This window comes from Chroicocephalus ridibundus, chromosome 3 (assembly GCF_963924245.1).
Source record: "Chroicocephalus ridibundus chromosome 3, bChrRid1.1, whole genome shotgun sequence".
Lineage (NCBI taxonomy): Eukaryota > Metazoa > Chordata > Aves > Charadriiformes > Laridae > Chroicocephalus > Chroicocephalus ridibundus.
In genome coordinates, this window is record NC_086286.1 from 125,238,445 (window position 1) to 125,250,392 (window position 11,948).

Consider the following 11,948-nt stretch of genomic DNA (forward strand, 5'->3'; position numbering starts at 1 on the left):
ACAGACAGGGGCAACAGCCAACAGCCTTTGCTGATTAGGGTCTTCTCCGAAGCTTAACCTCAAACTTGTCAGGACCAAAAAAAACCAAAACAAAACAAAAAAAAAAGAAATCCCAAACCTTCAGCAGCTCTGGCATCACGAGCAGCAAAGACAGGTCTGACTGCACGTTCAGCTTTTCTTGAAAACCATCCCAAACCATGGGATCTTGCTGGTTTCTAGGAACAGACGCGGTCACCTATGTGTTCCTAGAAAGCAAGATGGTTCAACAAACCCCCCAAGAGCAAGGGAAGGCTTTTACAATCTCAGTAGCTGGTGGTTACCTTCCACAGGATGCAGGAAGATTTGCTCAGCCAGCAGGACGTACAGGGGATGCAGGATCCCAGGTCACCATAGTTTTGACCTTTCTTTGCTACAGGTTTCCTCCCATTTGTGGTGGCCCCATTCTATTAAATAAAAGCACAATCCCCAACTGGAGGCAGGAGCAGCTGCAGACCAAACCCATCTGCACCAGGGATGTGTCCCCTGGGCAATTCTGAGCATCCCAGGTCCTTCCCACCCACCTGGGGCCTAAACTCCCATAGCAGAGCTGTGAAATCTAGAAATCAAGATGACCCATGGGTGATGGAGCAGGGCGGACTACACGTGCCCCCACATCAGAGAAATTGTCTTCCTGGAAGTGGGTAGGAAAAAAAAAAAAAAAAAAAAAAAAAAAAGAGGCTGGTCACAGCCAACAGGAGAGGCATCAGGCACCTTTACTTGCAAGACAAGCAAATCTAGGCTATGTAATTGGGAAAAAATGGGAAAAAAGAGGGAAAAATAAAAGCTTCACTACTAACAGTGGAGCTCCCATATTGCTTCTTACCACCACTGCTACTGAACGTTGCATTGATTCCTAAATCCAGGTATTTTTATTAAAAGGCTAGAACTATTAACCAGCAAAGTTAAAAACAATACATTAAGAATGTAGATAATTTGCACTTAAGTTTTTCCTTTCGGTCCCTTGCAGAAAGAAACCTCTTCCCAAGTACTCCAGTTTAGAGGCAGCAACGGTAAGAGAGCTTCCAGAGCTCCTGGCTTTTTTTGGTGCCAGCAACGCACAGTGAGGAAGGACTGTAAAGTGCTCAGACTTGAGCTCCCTAAAGTTCAGCTCAGCCCGATGAAGAGGCCAGGAGAGAGTTGAAGGCAAACACGAAGAGTCTCCAGACTGAGGGTCCACGAGAACTTGGGCTCTTCCACCCAGAGGCTCAGATTAAAAAGATAATATCATCAGACACCATGATCTGGTTGTCATCTTGCATGTGGGCCAACGCCACCTTCACTTCTGCCAGTGAGAAGGGCTCAGGGTTGTCGCGGTTGATGGACTCCATCACGCTCTTCAGACCCACGGACTGGGCATGGGAAGATTTGAAGACGTCCAGGAGGGCAGCCTTGAATGCTTTCAACCTGGTCAGACAAGGCGAGAAGTGATGCCCCTCAGAGACCACACACACAAGTCCTTCCTCTCCCTTCCCAGCCCAGGATCCCCCAGCCCTTCCCTGTTCCAGAAGTGGCACCCAGCAGGAAAGCTGAAAGCAGAGCTGGGATCACCCACCACAGATGCATCTCCAGCATCGGACAACAGCTTGGACCCACCAGGGTGGGGTGGGACATGCAGGGGCAGACACCTCCTCCAGCCCCTACTCAGAGAATCACAGAACGGTTCAGGTTGGAAGGGACCTTCAAGATCATCTAGTTCCAACCCCCTGCCCTGGGCAGGGACACCTCCCACCAGACCAGGTTGCTCCAAGCCCCGTCCAACCTGGCCTTGAACACCTCCAGGGATGGGGCAGCCACAGCTTCTCTGGGCAACCCTGGACAGTGTCTCACCACCCTCAGAGTGAAAAATGTCTTCCTAATACCAATCTAAATGTACCCTCCTTCAGTTTGACACTGTTCCCCCTCGGCCTATCATTACAACCCCTGATCAAGAGTCCCTCCCCAGCTTTCCCGTAGGCCCCCTTCAGGTACTGGAAGGTCGCTATAAGGTCTCCTCGGAGCCTTCTCTTCTCCAGGCTGAACTATCCCAACTCTCCCAGCCTACTTACCTTGGCTCAGACAACTCCGGCTTCTTCGCTTCGCCAGTGGCCGAGGCTTCAGGTGTCTTGGGAGTGTGTGCCTGGACTGGAGCAGAAGGAAGAGTTACCTTCAACCCACCTGGTGTCCAAGCACCCAGAAAGCAAAAGCACTTAGCCCTAGGACGGGGTGGGCGACACCAAACTCCTTCCCAACGCTGTTACTTCTGCAGCAGTTTGGAAGCAGACAGAAAAAAATACAAGCAGCGATACTAACTCTCCTGTCCCGCATGGACATGGGGGGTTCAACACAAAATTCATCTTGATTTAGTGGTGCCACACCACACCAGGGACCCCAGGTGACCCCTCTGGAGCAGCACGGCTGCTCTGCAGGGTGTGCAGACCCACCAGGGGAGAGGGCAGCAGCACCCTCGGGAGCCGGGTACCAGCAAAAGCCCAGGGACTCACCCTCTGGCATCTCCTCCTCGGCGTCACTGAAGTCATACGGGTCGTAGGAGTCCCCCTCGCCTCCTGTGCGCGCCTTCTTTCTCCTGGGGGGGCAAGAAGAGGTCACCCCTGCTCCAGCCAAACTGCAGACCTCAGGACCCACCCCAAACCCCAAGCTCCTGGAGACACCTGGCCAAGACCACACAGGGTACCTGCGGCTCACAGCTAAGCCACCCTCCAGCCACAAACCACTGCCCATGGTTCGGGACCCAAGCCAGCACCAGCCCCAAGGGTTGTGGGCTTTCAAGGATCACAGAAGGGTTTGGGTTGGATCATCTAGCCCTGCAATGAGCAGGGACATCTTCAACTAGATCAGGTTGCTCAAAGCCCCATCCAACATGGCCTTTAATGTTTTCAGGGCATCTACCGCCTCTCTGGGCGTCCTATTTCCGTGTCTCATCACCCTCATTGTCAAACATTTCTTCTTTACGTCCAATCTAAGTCTACCCTCCAGCTAGGGTCTCACCAGAGTGGAGTAGAGGGAGAGAATCCCCTCCTTCTACCTACTGGCCACACTTCTTTTGATGCAGCCCAGATACAGTTGGCTTTCTGGGCTGCCGAGCACACATTGCTGGCTCACGTCCAGTTTTCCATCCACCAGTAGCTCCAAATCCTCCACCAGGTTGCTCTCAACCCATTCATTCCTCAGACCATGCTGATACTGGGGATTGCTCTGACCCAGGTGCAGGACATCGCATTTGGTTTTGGTCAACATCCTGGGCCTGCTCCTCAAATTTGTCAAGGTCCCTCTGGATGGCATCCCATCCCTAAAGCGTATCAACCACTCCACTCAGCTTGGTGTCATCTGCAAACTTGCTTAGGGTGCACAAGATCCCCACTGTCTATGTCGTTAATAAAGATATTAAATAGTGTTGGTGCCAGGACAGACCCCTGAGGGACATCACCTGTTACTGATCTCCATTTGGACATTGAGCTGTTGACTGCAACTCTTTGGACGTGGCCAACCAGCCAATTCTTTATCCATCAAATAAAGGTGTCCCCATATTACAGATCTGGGGAGGATGATCCACTAGGTTGAGCAAAACATGGAGTCTTTCCCCAAGGCCAGCACTGCCTGACACAACCTCAGAAGAGGCTGGTGGCCCTTGTGTGACATCACCCCCCTCTCTTGCCCTGGCACCTACCTCCTGGTGCTGCGCTCCTCCTTGGGCTGCGACTCCTGGTCCTCCTCCTTCTCGGTCTCCGAGTCGTCCTCCACCTGCTTTCTCCGCTTCTTTTCCTTCTCCAGCACCTGGGTGGCAAAGGCAGGATGGACTCGGCCCCCTTTTCCAATCAAGCTGCTTTTTAGGGGCCAAGATGGACTTGAGGGACCCAGATCCCACCACTGCCCCACCCCTACACGGTCACCAGGAAAGGACCCCACCAGGAGCCCAGGGTGCTCAGCCCGCACCAACTGACACTTTCACCCCACCTTTTTGAAGTAGGCGAACTGTACCAGCTCCAACGCCGCCTCAGCATCCTGCAGATCAACTGTCTTGTTCATCCTGGCCTTGGCGTGGGCTGTGGAGAGGCGGATCAGGGTCTCCAGGGTACGGGCCGTGACGGGGGAGGTCTGGTGGGGACAGAGAGGTGTCTTTGCAAGGCTGACCCCCACTGCAGCATCCCACCAAGGTTGAAAAAAACCCCTAAGGGGAGAGAGGAGGCTGTGCCTCAGTTTCCCTTCTCCCGGTGTGAGAGGGAGCTGCTCCCAGGGCTCACCCTGGCGATGTCCGAGTTCATCTGGCTCTGGTTGCGCAGGCGGGAATACTCCTCCGCTATGTAGCTTGCCGACTCCTGGGTCAAGACGGGCTTAATCATCTTCGCCACGTGGATGTACTTCCTCATGAACTCCATGCTGACGATCTTCTCCCTGCGGGGGACGTGCACACTTGTGTCCTCCAAGGTGGGGACGGTCAAAGGGTCTTTGCAGAAGTGGCGCTGCACCCAGAAATAGCGGGATGCCCCTTCATGGGCACCCAGCAATGGGGGGAATTCAGCTTGAGGAGAAGTTTGCCACCTCCCTGGCATGACAGACGAAGCCCACGGCAGGGCTCCCTTGGCATCCTGACCACGTACCTCCCCGTGGACCACCTGGAGCACTGCTGACACCAGCAATCAGCCACCGCCTGGATGCTCAAGCCAAACCCATCAATTCACAGTGCTAGAAACCCCCAGGGAGCTCCAGGGGATGTGGGATGGGGGACTCACTTGCGGCGGTTGGGCCCATGCAGGAGGTCATCGTGTTTCTCATACACTTGGAGCTCCTGTTCCTCTTCCTGCACAAAGTCGGGGTCCTCCGTAGCCAGGATCTCCACAGCACTGCCCAAGGGCATGGCTGGAGAGGGGAGGGTCACAGAGATCAGGCTTTTAGCCTCTTGCAGCATTGCTGGAGTGACTTCCAAAAGCCACCAAAAGGAGCTCTCAACAAAGCCAGGGTTGCTAAACCCAATGAGCTGTCACAAAGAGGTGACAACCCACCAAGGAAGGACAGGACCAAGCAACAAGGCAGCTGCACAATTACAGGCGACTCACCATCCCCATCCTGCTCGTTGGGGTTGCGGTAGCGGTGCATCCGCAGGACGTGGTCCGAGATCTCCCTGTCCTGCTCGGGGTCCATCTGGTCCAGCACGATGAAGAGCAGGTCGAAGCGGGAGAGCAAGGAGTCCTGCAGGCCAATGTTCTCCATGGGCGTCTTGTACTGGTCATACTGCAAGAGGATGAAACAGGGCGTTACAGGACACCCTCACAGGCCTGTCTTGGCTGACAGGGAGGCTGGGAGGACCTCCTAGAGCCAGCCTTAAAAAGATGGATGTCCGGGCAACTTGACACCACACTAAACCTAGCCTGCTGCAGTAATAAGGCCTCTTTTCCCCATCCTGGAAGGTGGGAGTAGCTCTCATTTGCAAGGAAAACACATATTTTTTGTGATCCCAGATAAGACACCAAGACTGAGGTTCGTCACCAGGATGAGGGTCCACTGGGCTTCCCCAAGACACCCAGGCAGAATCAAGCCAGGGTAAGAAACCTCATGAGCCCCTCTCTCCTCCAGGATGGCCATGAGCAGCAACGGAGATCAAACCAACCAGGTCTTCACTGCCCCATAGATCCCAGTCCCAGCAAGAACCAAGTCACTGTTTTTTGGGGGATCTTTTGGGTTTTACCAGCTATCTCCTCCACCAAGACAGCTCCCAGTATCCCTGGGAGGGGACCAGCAAACACCAGCACTTACCCTGCCATAGACAGGGTTGGCCGCCGCCAGGACACTGCAGCGGGAGTTGAGACGGGCATGGATGCCGGCCTTGGCAATGGTGACGCGGCCCTGCTCCATCACCTCATGGATGGCCGTGCGGTCAATGTCGGACATCTTGTCAAACTCGTCAATGCACACCACCCCCCGGTCAGCCAACACCATGGCCCCTGCTTCCAGGCGCCGTTCGCCTGGGATGTCGTGGGAGAAAAAAAAGAGGGTCAACCACCATTCAGCAGCTCCACGCATCTTCCACCCTGCCATCCTCTTCCACCACAGCACCACCACCCCTGTGACTAGGCTAAGCCTCAAAGAGCAGCAGCACCCTTCAGGGCTGCACATCTCCTACCCAACTGGACAGCAGAAGAAGGACACTCAGGATGAGGAGCAAGCCCATGAGGAAGACAAGATCCAGGCTGCTGCTAGCCCTCACAGGGGGTGCACCAAGTAGAAGAAGAGTGGAGAACACCACCACCTAACAGAGGTGGAAAAAATACCCCTAAACACCATTATTGTTGCCATAAAGCTTCTGGATGGAGCAAGTCCTGCAGAAGGAACAGCATCCCTGGATCTTGCAGAGTCCCTCCCGGGGGTTAACAAGCACCCGTCAGCCAGTTCCCACCTGGAACCAGCCTGCTCCTCACCAGTTTCTTGGTCCGTGGTGACGGCAGCTGTCAGGCCAACGCCGGAGGAACCTCTGCCAGTGGTGGGGATGGCGCGGGGTGCGGTGCTGAGGACGTACCGCAGCAGCTGAGACTTGGCCACAGAAGGGTCTCCTGAAATGGAGAAGACTGCATTTAATAACCACACGTCACCTGGATGATGTGTCTAATTTGGGGCTTCTCAGTGGGGGAAAAAGAAGGGGAGAAAGAAGTGGGTTTGTTCAGCCTTCGGAAAGGAAGGCGATCAGACGATGTCCCTGCCTTTCTCAATGACACAATGGATGGAAATAAAGATAGAGTCACAGTTTTGAGATGCACGTGGTGATGGGACCAGAAGCAACGAGGACAACTTGGAACACAGGAAATCCCAATTGGATGGCAGAAGAAAAAGACAGCTCCTTGAGGGCAGTCACATTGGGATAGTGGCCCACAGAGGCTGTGGGATCCCATCCCTGGACATGTTCAAAACCAACCGGACAAGTCCCAGAGCAACGAACCTGTTCTACCAGTGACACTGGCTCTGCCCCATGCACACGCTTGGACCAGAGGCCTCCAGAGATCCCATCTAACCTCAACTAATCTATGAAACTAAGTCCAGGAAAATGCTTCTTCATCTCACCCCCCGGCAACAACCAAGGGTGCCTCTGCCCAGCCTTTCCAGACCTATCAGCAAGATGTTGATGTCTCCTCGGATGCGGCTCCCATTCTCCAGGACTTTCTCCACCCCTCCAAGCAGCATGCAGAGAAGGGCCTTCTTGATGTACTCGTGCCCGTGGATGCTGGGAGCCAGGGATCTTGCCAGCTGGTCAAAGATATCCTAAGGCAGAAGAGACAAAGTACAGCCCATCAGATGGACTGCAGCAAATAACAACAAGGAGCAATGCTCCAAAAGTCCATTTCAGAACAAAAAATGAGCTTATTCTTATCACAGAACCACATGGATGACAAGTATTTAGAAAGGAGAAGACCACATTTGCTAGTTTTCTTTCAATGGGGCTCTGAAGTCCTAGACCATCCTGACTGTCATGGTCACCCAAGCAAGCACTGGAAGCAGCAACCCCTGTGAGAGCAAGGCTTTCTCCTTTCCACGCTACGAGCCAAAGGTGTGAGCATAGGACCAGGCTGGGGCAGACACCCTTTCCCTCCGTATCTCAGCCTGGTTTGGCGTTTGAAGAGTTAGAGGGAGGTGTTTCTCCTGCAGAGGAACTTCTCTGGCAACCGGCTGGCAGGGTCAGGACACACACAACACAGACCGATGTCTGCACAGCACGGCTGCCACCAGGCAGGCAGAACGATCTGCGAGCTGTACAGAAGCAGCAACAAAAAAAAAAAAAAAAAAAAAAAAACAAAAAAACCAGGACCCGATCAAAGCCTAAGTAGAAAACACAAAGTGAGTGGAAAAATCCAGCAACATCGCTAAGAGGGTTGAAGAGTTACTTGCAACCCAACAAGACATCTCCACAGCCACATGCCAAGCCTTAAAGCTGCTCTAGCTGAAACCTCATGCTCGGATACAAGCCTGCCTTAGAGAAGTAAGTCTCAAATACCTTGGAGCGACTCTTGCTGAATCTCTTGATCTTGGCCACATCAGCAGCAGAGTAGAGAGGCCGGACGTCTTTGCTCATCTGCTTCACATGGCAAGCGATGAGGATAGTCCTGGAGAAGGGACACAGCTATGATCAGGTCTGCAAACCCCACAGAGCCTACGGGTCACAGCAAAAACGCAGCAGAAACTTCCACAGGGTCAGTGTTTGCTCTAGGAAGTCCTGAGGTGTGACTGGAAAGCTTCAAGAGCTGTAGCCCCCTCTATCTGACTGCACTGGGCCATCAATGGAGCATCTTTAAGAGCACCCAACCCCCTCTGTGCACAACTGGAGCTCACAGCTACACACTGATGCTAAGGAGCAAGGTGCAAAACCACCTCAGAGTGATTTAAGGCAATGTTCGGCCCAGCTCTGTGATGGCCACCTGCCTGCCCTAGATAGAACCATAGAATTGTCTAGGTTGGAAGGGACCTTTCAGATCATCGACTCCAACCATCAGCCTAACACTGACAAAAAACTACCACTAAACCATGTCCCTCATCACCACATCTACCCAGCTTTTAAATTCCTCCAGGGATGGGGACTCCACCACTACCCTGGGCAGCCTGTTCCAATGCTTGATAACCCTTTCAGTGAAGAAATTTTTCCTAATATCCATCCTAAACCTCCCCTGGTGCAAATTGAGGCCGTTTCCTTTTGTCCTATTGCTTGTTACTTGGCAGAAGAGCCCAATCCCCCCTCTCTACCCCCTCCTTTCAGGGAGCTGTAGAGAGCGAGAAGGTCTCCCCTCAGCCTCCTCTTCTCCAGGCTGAACACCCCCAGCTCCCTCAGACGCTCCTCACAAGACTTGTGCTCCAGACCCCTCACCAGCTCTGTTGCCCTTCTCTGGACACGCTCCAGAACCTCAATGTATTTCTTGAGGGGTTCAAAATCTCATTCCCTCAGACCTCAGCTTCCAGAGATGCGACCTAACTAAAAAGGGTGGGAGGGCTGAAGTCAAGCCAAAAGAAAGCTCACCTGAAAGTCCCTGAAGTGTAACCCCCTTTCTTTCCTGGCAGGCAGCGGTACGTTCCCACCACCTGGATGCGGTCCCCAGGCTTCACCTTGTCCACCAGGTCATCATCCAGAATGACATCCACCGAGCGTGGCAGCTGCCCTGCTGGTGCCTTCTCAGGCATCTCCTGGATGGTGATGGTCTGATGGTCCTTGTAGACAGAGAGGCCAAACTCTGTCTCCAGGGGGTTATTTTCTTCATCCTAGAGGAGGAACCCCAATAAAAAGACTAGCACCATTTTTCAGGAGCACAGGGAGAAGAGGTGGGTCAGCTGAGCACTGGGAAGACAGGTTGCATCACCCAACACACACGAGACTGCTGGGAAGGGTTGTTTCATCAGGACTTGTGGAGGCTGGGGTTCACCAGCTCCACAGCCCCCCCGAGTCTGAAGCTGCCAACACCCATCACTGCTGGTACATTAGGTCTCTCCAAGCCTTGGCCCTACTATAGACAGTGGTGACATGCCATCCATGCAGAAGGCTGTGTTCACACTGGAGAGAAAGCTCAGGTTAACCTTCTTCCGTTCCCAAATACAGGGAAAACACTCCAGGACAGTACAGGCCTACATTGACCTGGGTCCCAGGAGCAACAAGACTGGCTGACAAACCCACAAGAAACCACGTTCCAGCAGAATCAACATAACTAACATCTGAACTAGTGGGTCTGGTGGCCTTGTGTCCAACAAAGACTTTCTTTGCACATTCCTAGTAGCTATCTGGGACTGTCATATGTGTGATGTGCCCTCTCTCCCTCTCCAATGTTGGCAGAGGGAGAAGGGATGCACAGGGATGGGAGATCCTGAGCTCGAAGCTGGCACGTTCTCCCCAGAGGAACCTGCTGATGCTTTCTACAAGGGTGCTCCACCTCACCTTTGTAGGGTAGACGGAGCTGGATGGGAATGCATCCAGGGAGGTCATGTCTGTGTATCGGCGCTCAATAGTCTTCTTGGTAGCTGGGCAATAATGGACGCTCCGGACGATCTTTGGACGAACCAGAGAGCCTGGGGTGAGAAGAAAGAGGAGTTAAAGGCAGGGATGTCCCACCCCTTTGTCAGCAGACAATCCCCAACAGGATCTCCACTGATAAACTGCACTTGGGACACAACCCGCTGTCAACCATGGCCAGGATTTGCTGAGCTTAAAGACCATCCCAACACTCAAGACCTTCTGCCAAGCCCCCTGTTCCCTTAACCCAAGTTGCCAGGATGTACCATGGCTCCTGGTGGGCTCCAGCCCCTCCGCAGCCAACACCTGCACCCACCACCCCCCCAAAGCCCTTGGATCTTCCCCCAGGCTCACATTTCGTCACGATGCCCTCCACACAGACAATGCAGCTGAGGAAACAGGCCGTCAGCGTCCGCGGCGACACGTGCTTGGAGCCGAAGCTGCCCTCCAGCCCAATGTAGAAGTCCTCGTACTGCTTGGCATAGGTGGCATCAACAGAGGCGACAAAATCCTTCAGGGCTCGCTGGAAGGCGATCAGCTCCTCAAAGGCATTGCTCAAGAGCCTGCAAGAGAGGGAGGTGATGATGAGGATCGATCAGCAGCCCCTTCTGCCTCCCTCCTCAACACCTCCCTATACCTCCACGTGCTCTGAGAGTTTACTTGGAGCAAGAGGCAAAAAAACCCAAAGCCCATCATAGCTCTGCGTCAGGTCCACTGCCACCAACAGACGGGAGCTGAACAAACCCAACCACATCTGGAAAACCTCACGTGTCCCTGAGCAGACTGGCAAGCCAGGTCCAAAATACCCCCAAGCATCTTAAAAAAAAAGGAGATGATTTATATTGTGTCCAATCAACCCCAGGTTGCTGCCAAAGGTTCTTGCCAAATCAAGCTTGGAAGGGATGGGTGTCATGGGGGAAAAGAGCACGTCCAGCTTTTACATGGGATCTGCTGCGCAGAACAAGGTTTGGCCCTTCCTTGCCACAAAGGACCAGCAAAACCAGGGCTGGACCTCTGAGAACCCGCCTAGGGCTCGGTGCGAGCCCCGCCGCCCCGCACCAACCGGTTGGCCCTCTTCTCGTTCTTCCGCCGCAGGTCGTTGATGCTGACGAGGAGGCGGTACTGGTTGTCGCTGATCATGTCCCGGACTTTGCTGTGATAAATCCCTTGATCTTCCTGCAAGAAAGGGGAGGAACCCCAAAAAACCCTGTTCACGCTTTGCACGTCTGAGACATCCCTCCCCAAGGAGCCGATCCCTGCAGAGCTCGGTTCCCTTCAGCCCCACCGACCAAGCACGGCGGCGCAGGGAGGGGGGGGGGCGGGGGGCGGACGGACACTGGGACCAGAAGTTCCCGACCCCCGGGGACACTGTGGGGGGATGCTGCACGTCTCCCAGCGCAGCCCCGCTCCCGGCCTCACCTCATCGTCCAGAAAATCGAGGTAGTCGCGCTGCGCCTCCCGCAGCTCCGCGTCCTCCAGCCCGCCCGCCGGCGCCGCCATGCTGCCTGCCGCTCGGGGAGGCCGGGAAGGGGGGTCGGGCCGCGGAGGTGCCGCCGCTGCTGTAAGGGGGAAGGCGGTGGGAGCCGAGGGGAGCCGGCCCGGTCCCGGCAGCGCCCGCGATCCAACACACAGTGATCCGCTTCCCCCCCGACCCCGGCGCTGCCGCTTGGCGCCAAAACCCGCCGCCTTTCCCGCCACCGAGCGGCCGCTCCGCCTCCCTCCCGCCCCGCGGCGCTTCTCATTGGTCGGCACCGCCCCGCGCCCGCCAATGGGGCGGCTAGAGAGTGATGCGCAAGAGGTCCAGCCAATCAGAGTGCGGGGGGGGCGGGGGGCAGCCCGTGGGGGGGACCCGTGCTCCCCTGCGCCCGCGTGGGCTGCGGCGGGCGGGGCCGGGGGGAAGGGGATCGTTCCCGAGGTCTCGGGGGTGCGGAGATCGGTT

The 11,948-nt window shown here is 54.9% G+C and overlaps 1 protein-coding gene across 1 annotated transcript; it reads right to left on the reverse strand.

Moving 5' to 3' along the window:
* Positions 1-757: 757 nt before the first annotated feature.
* On the reverse strand, positions 758-11,701 carry MCM3 (minichromosome maintenance complex component 3). Its single transcript, XM_063327821.1, has 17 exons — positions 11,429-11,701; positions 11,073-11,185; positions 10,364-10,572; positions 9,935-10,065; positions 9,029-9,267; positions 8,015-8,123; positions 7,131-7,284; positions 6,450-6,581; positions 5,788-5,996; positions 5,091-5,265; positions 4,767-4,893; positions 4,278-4,428; positions 3,991-4,131; positions 3,704-3,810; positions 2,520-2,602; positions 2,085-2,160; positions 758-1,443 (listed from the first exon to the last, which is right to left on the reverse strand). Exons 1-17 carry the CDS (start codon positions 11,507-11,509, stop codon positions 1,245-1,247), a joined length of 2,436 nt encoding a protein of 811 aa, XP_063183891.1. The 5' UTR covers positions 11,510-11,701; the 3' UTR covers positions 758-1,244.
* Positions 11,702-11,948: the final 247 nt, after the last annotated feature.

Excerpts from the sequence above, each read along its gene's own strand:
- MCM3 (XM_063327821.1), bottom strand. The coding sequence starts at position 11,509 with ATGGCGGCGCCGGCGGGCGGGCTGGAGGACGCGGAGCTGCGGGAGGCG. Across the intron at positions 5,266-5,787 it reads CCAACCCTGTCTATGGCAGG|TATGACCAGTACAAGACGCC; the intron begins GTAAGTGCTGGT and ends ATCCTCTTGCAG. Across the intron at positions 4,429-4,766 it reads CATGGGCCCAACCGCCGCAA|GGAGAAGATCGTCAGCATGG; the intron begins GTGAGTCCCCCA and ends CGTCCCCCGCAG.